This window comes from Lathyrus oleraceus, chromosome 5 (genome assembly GCF_024323335.1).
Source record: "Lathyrus oleraceus cultivar Zhongwan6 chromosome 5, CAAS_Psat_ZW6_1.0, whole genome shotgun sequence".
NCBI lineage: Eukaryota > Viridiplantae > Streptophyta > Magnoliopsida > Fabales > Fabaceae > Lathyrus > Lathyrus oleraceus.
This window is the reverse complement of record NC_066583.1, coordinates 355,885,437-355,892,164: the sequence shown is the minus strand read 5'-3', so window position 1 is coordinate 355,892,164 and position 6,728 is coordinate 355,885,437. Positions and strand designations below refer to the sequence as shown.

The window sequence follows — 6,728 nt, the reverse complement described above, 5'->3', positions numbered from 1 at the left end:
CCTTCTTGTAACTTTTATAATTGGTTTTCTTATCCCTTAAATTGTGTTAGAAGATAATGGAGACCTTGTCTTTGGTGGTAACGGGTTCAAGTACCCCTTATACTCGATTTTATTGAATCATGGCTTTATTTAAAAAAAGATGAAAGTAAAGAAATTTACAAAAGCTGTGTAAATTAGAGATTAAATGCTTGAGAAATCAAGACACGCTGCAATAATGAGATCCAAAATAAGAAAATAGCAAAGTGAAAAGATCTATTTATAAATTAGATTAGAATATGATTAAGCGAACTAATTTCAAAATTAGTTGAAAAGATTTCAAAACATTCCTATATAGACAATCTTGTGAAGATTTAAGTGAAACCAAAAATTTCTTCCCAAGTTGATTTTAATTGTCATCAAAATCTTAGACAACATGCATGAGAGAACAAGAACATGGTCATGAGAAAATTATATCTTGATGTCACATATATTAATGTCAAACACTTCTCCTAGATCTAGGCTATGGACCATCAATAGATGGCTTAATTACAGTAATAAAAAGTACATTGTAGAATATAGTAAATAGAACAAGTGCACCAGCTCCAAGTGCAAGAAACGACTCTGAAATTTCTAGCTTCCCATTCTCACTTATCATTCCCTCTCTCGTAGGCTTCATATCTAAAACTGCAAAAAAGGTACAAAGAAGAAATTTGAAACATACAAGAATTATCATTCGAGAATGAAAAACAAGAGAAAAAAACAAGAGAGTAGTACCCTTGAGTTTTGGAGGAGATGAAACTTGTTTATTAGAGATAGATTGGATTTTCTGGTCAAGCTCTTTGAGGGCTTCTTTCGCCTTCTCTGGATCTATCTCATATTGCTTTGAATCTTCCTTCAATGCATGAACTTTACAACATAAAGAAAATGAAGAAACGTTTTTGAATATGGCTTTATGATTATTTAATAACAGTTTAGAAACTGATGCAAAAGGTGATGATGGTGGCTGCTTATAGATGCAAAGAAGCTTCATAGAGAATAATATTTGAGTATGAGTGGAATTCACCTTCACTTTACATACACACAAAATTTAAGACACAAGAAGTAATGGAAATGAAGATAATCTTATCTATTTGGCTTAGGTATGAAAGAGACACTTTTTTATATAATTTAAATTTTCTTATTTTTTGTTTCTTTGAAAAAGTAAGTTTTTATTCGAATGTTTTTTTTAAATGATTAATAAAAACTATATTGAAAGGAAAGTTTAAATGCTTTGGTATATAGATATTTTTCTCTCATTCATACATACCTTCTTTTTAATCTATGTCATTTGATTAAGTTATTTTATAATATAACATATAATTACTGAAAGAATATTGTGATTGACTTAACATTGCACAAAGAGAAAGCTCATATGTATACAATCATATGTATACAAGCAAAGCATGGTAGCCACTTGAAGTGAGCTTGAACCAAGAGAAAAATGATATACTTATAAGCGTTATAACTAACTTAGTAACTGACTTAAACTGATTTAATTGATTTAATGTAATTAACTCAACACATAACTAACTTAGATAATAAACAAGTGAAACATAAAATTTACTTCTAATACCATTTCTCAAGCTGGAGAATAGTTGTACAAAATTCTCAGCTTGGACAAAAGTTAGAGAAAGGTTGCGGATATAGAGGTTTAATCAATATGTTGACCAATTGAGTTGAATTGAGAATGTGAAAATGGTTGAATAACTTGACATTGAACTTCTCTCTAACAATATGACAATCAATTTCTATATACTTTACGATGTTATTAAAAGTAATATTAGCCGCTACGTATCATGCATATTGGTCGTTGCCATGGAGATCATTGAGTGAAGTGAAAGGAAAAGGAAGATCAAATAATAAATAGGTGAGTCACTACAGCTCACAAGTAGTTGAAACAAAGGGCCAATATTTAGCCTCTGAAAAATATCTTGAAATGGTGCTTTGTTTATTCGATTTCCATGAAATGAGGGAGTCGTCAAGAAATAAGCAGTAGTCTATCATATACTTGTGAGTTTCAAAACAAGAGATCCAATTTGGATCATTGAATCCCTTAAGATGAAGCTTGGAAGAAGATGGGAAGAATAATCCTAAGAAATGGATAATTTGATGTATCTTAAAACACTGATGGTTTCTTGCATATGAGTTATATGAAGAGAAGACATGAACCGACTTAATTTTTATAATGCATAAGTTTGTAACTGAGATCGAGTCAGGTAGTGCTTAAGTAAAGTAATTTTTTAATGAGTCTCGTGTGTCGTACCCCAAATTTTGATCATACTTTATTTTTATTTTTTGCTAACTTAGGTTTCAGATAACTAACTTATCCAGAGCCCATATAAGTCATTCGGTCAATCCCAATGACCCAAAAAGTCAAAGGGTGATCTTTTTGACTTTTTAAGAGTCTCTCTGATCCCATCATGATTAACTGCTATTTTATGACATTTTAGGATTTAATCCAACATAACAATTTTGTATTATTTCTTCAGAACATTTGGTTATTAGTTATTAAAAGTTTAATTAGTAAAAAATAGTGATATTTTTAAGTAATTAGGAGATTTTCACTAATGGTAGATTAATATTATCAATTAATTAGATATTGATTAATTAAATTAATTGGATATTGATTATTTTATTAAGATAATTAGATTAGATTAATGTTTTATTAGTTAAAAGTTATTGTTTATTTAGTCGTGATGATGTTTTTTTTGTTATTGTTTAAGGCGGGTCAAGGGGTAAACCAAATTAGGTCTGCCCAAGGCCCATCACTAACTGGGTCAAACGCATGACCCAGGTCCATCACCGAACCGGAACAAGCTCACAACCCGGGTCCATCCCCAAATTCCCCAATTCTCAAAAACCCTAAACCTGCGCAATCAATGGAATCAAATGGATCAAAAACTTGCATTTTAAATCAATAAGAACCTTCCAAATTCAGAGATTCATTACATGGTACAAATTACAAAGAAAATTGTCCAGATACATCAAATTAGAGAAACCCTAATTTAATCAAATCTCTAATTACAATCAATCAGATACAAAACTTCCTAAAATAATCAATCTAACTTAAATTCTAAACTTAATTCTAATTCTATAAATACCTAAATCTAAAACAGAATTAAGGACGAAAAAATTAAAACCCTAAGCACATTATTTCCTCTGTAATTATCATCCTCCATTAAAGCTCCAATTAAACAGTAATAAGAGTTTCACATTAAAACCCTCATTTCTTCGAGTTCAGCCTCATCCATCATCACCAGAAAGACCTCTCACAAAGAAGAAAAGAAGAAGTTAGAAAGATTAGAAGAAGGAGAAGGAGCAGTCAAAAGAAAGCAAGTCAGAAGGAAAAAGTCAAAGTCGTTATATTTTAACCAGAGAGTGCCTCTTCTCCATAGGTTGGTAGAACTCCGCTTATTTTGTTACTGTTTGTTTGCATCCATAATGTTGTTGTTGTTGTGTTTGTTTGATGATTGAGGTTAGGGATTGGGATTAAGAAGGGTTTAGGGTTTCAGGATTTTGATTATCGATTTATTGTTTGGATGTGGAATTAAGATTGAGAAGGTTTTTATTTAAGGTTTGAAGAGAATTTGATTTTGATCTAGGTAGGGTTAGGGTATTTCTGGGTTTGGATTAGGGTTAGGGTTCTTAGGATTCATTTGTTTTATTAGGGTTCATGTTAAACCCAGGTTAGGGTTCATGTGTTTGGGTTTCTAGGTTAGGGTTCACATTGAACCTAAGTTAGGGTTAATGAAGGTTGAAGATCTTAGTTTAGGGATGAATGTTCATGGAGAACATTCATCGTGTTCTGGGTAAGGGATGAATTTTCCGATTGAACTTCAACCAACAACTGGGGATAACATTGGTCTTTAGGATGGTCGTAGGTAAGAAAGAAGAGAGAGGAGTTAGAGAGAATGAGACGAAGAGAGAGAATATAATTGGAAAATGAAACATTTCTGAAGGCTTGTTGCTTATATACCCTCTCAATCATACGCCACATCACTCCACTGTGGCTTCCTCTCAACCAACCAAACTACTGACTCAATCTCACTTCAATGCACACTCGTTCACTTTATACCCTTGATTGATTTTCAATCACATCCACTGCTTTCACATACTTTGACTAGTAATCTCAATCTAAGGTTGCGGTTTCGTCTCACATGATCCTTCTGATCATGATCATCTGGTCCAGAGAGAGTCAACTCTCTCTCTCTCTCTCTCTCTCTCTCTCTCTCTCTCTCTCTCTCTCTCTCTCTCTCTCTCTCTCTCTCTCTCTCTCTCTCTCTCTCTCTCTCTCTCGGGACCATCCCTCCAGCGTGGGCCTCAACAAGCATATGGGTCTAAATCATTTGATATTCACACACCTAGTAGTCAGCCTAGTTACCCAAAACAACTAGTTATGCACCCCCTGCATTTTTATTTATTTATTTGTTTATTTAATATATTTATTTATTTTTCTTAAAAAATATTATTATTAGGTTAATTTTGATTAATGTAGGACTAATTTTAGTACTTAGTTTAATTAAGTTGATTTAAAAATTAATTAAAGTTTTTTATCTTATTATAATCAACAATAAAAATGAAAAATACAACAAAAATATAATCTAATATCTAATTAGGTTTTTTTTAGGATGATTTTTTTATTAATGTTAGGACTGATATTAGGATAGTAATTAGGGTTAATTAAGCTAGTTTGAATACCTAACAGTTAGGATTAAATCATTAAACCAAAATAATATTTAAAATATAACATTGTTTAACCTTCTGATTTTACTAAATAATTATATATACAAATATTATTTTTCTAAGTCAAACTAATCATAATACTTTTTGCAACAAATCAACTTAAAACTTGTATCGACACATTCAAACATCAAGTCCTCTGCCTTTGTGCATTAAGACATTTTCAAGTCAAATATTTTTCTGCCCACGATGCGTTGAGAAGTTTCATAATCTAAAAATAACAAACAAACCAATATTTTCTAGAAGAACTACGGTGCTCTGATCCTTCAATAAACTTGAGGGTACATAGACATAAAGTTGTAACACTCTAACGAGTACAATGACAAAAAAAAATCTTTGTCCTTCTTTTTAATCAATCATTTTCCCTTGATAATAACATATTCCCTTGTAAATAAATAGATTAAGCAAGAATAAATGGCATAAGAAAACTTCCCTTATACGAACACACTAACCCTAGAATTAGAGGAGGATCTCATTGAGTACAATGGAAGTAAGGGGTGCCTAACACTTTCCTCTTGCTTAACTGACTCCTGAACCCTAATGTCTCACCCTTAACTTTAGGTTTTATCATTATTTCCATGTTTCTTAGGAACGAATGAAAGATGATGGTGACTCTGTAATTTTCCAGCCACGACATCGTGTATAGATGGAGAATTGGTTTGATTGACAAGGTTGGAAGATCGAACCATAGGATCCAAGACAGGTTTTGTAGCAGGCATGTTTATGTTGTGGAGTAATTCCAAGGTGTATTTCCTTTGACAAATGGTAATGCCCATATTGGATCGAGCAACCTCTATGCCATGAAAGAATCACAAATTTCCCAGGTCCTTAATCTTGAATGCACTATCAAGTTAGCTTTTGAAGAAATTAATCTCATCGAGATCATTGTCTGAAAATAGTAAGTCATCTAAGTAAAAGAGGAGTATTGTAAATTTATGAGTAGAATGCTTTTATAAATAGTGAGTTATCATAGTTGAATTTCTTATAGTGCAAGGTAAGTATAAATATGGACATTTTGGAGAACCATTGGTGTTTGGCTTGTTTTAGGCTAAATAAAGTACTTTTGGAACCTACATACTTAACTAGGAGAGATAAAGAGACAGTGGCTAATAAGATTCGAACGATTTTCATTTTCTCCATATGAGATAAAATGTCAATCTAGTATATTATGCTTCAATTTTATTGTAACCTTTAACAACCAATCAGGTTTTATATCTCTCAATAAAACCTTCAATATATATATTTATTTTGTAAATAAGTTTTCATCAAATGGATCTTTTGTTAGGTGGAAAGGTGGAGAGAGTCCAAATGGTATTATCTTTCAGGCCATGAAGTTCAGAGGGCATGGCTTAAAACCAACAATTATGATTGAATGCTTGTTTGTAGGAGTTTGGTTCAGTATGAGTTATGAAGGAGAATATGTAATGATTATTGTTGGGGAGAGGTGAGATTGGTGAAATGTGAATTGAGTGTGATAAATGACATGGTTGAAATTTGTGAGGTTGTTATAAATAAAGTCATTAAATTTCTTGGTTTTATAGATAATACGGTTAGAAACTCTTGAAGTGTATGGTTTATGTTGGTCATGTGATCTAGTGACAGATAAATGTGTAGAAAGGGGTGTGATAATTGGTTATGGTGAAGGTGCATGAATGATAGGTGCTGAAATCGAGGGATTCAGGTTCGAGGAGTGTTCATAGAAATTTAATTGTTAAGTGTTTTATTAATAGTCAGAAGGTGATCTTTTTTCATTAAGGTTATCAAGGAAAGGGAAGGTGTGATTGAGAATTATGTGTTTATGTAAGGTGTAAGAGTCATTGTTAAGGATAAAGAGGAAATAATCTTAATAAAAAACCATATTTCTTGAGATGAAAATATCTGTAGTATCCAATATCATGCATGTGTAACATTTGATTCCTTATTTATAACCAAAGAATATGCATTTCTTGGCTCGAGATCAAGTTTAAGGT

General features: G+C 31.9%; 1 protein-coding gene across 1 annotated transcript; it reads right to left on the bottom strand.

Moving 5' to 3' along the window:
• Nucleotides 1-439: 439 nt before the first annotated feature.
• On the bottom strand, nucleotides 440-1,106 carry LOC127084657 (uncharacterized). Its single transcript, XM_051025151.1, has 2 exons — nucleotides 754-1,106; nucleotides 440-663 (listed from the first exon to the last, which is right to left on the bottom strand). Exons 1-2 carry the CDS (start codon nucleotides 1,007-1,009, stop codon nucleotides 500-502), a joined length of 420 nt encoding a protein of 139 aa, XP_050881108.1. The 5' UTR covers nucleotides 1,010-1,106; the 3' UTR covers nucleotides 440-499.
• Between the last annotated feature and the right edge of the window lie 5,622 nt (nucleotides 1,107-6,728).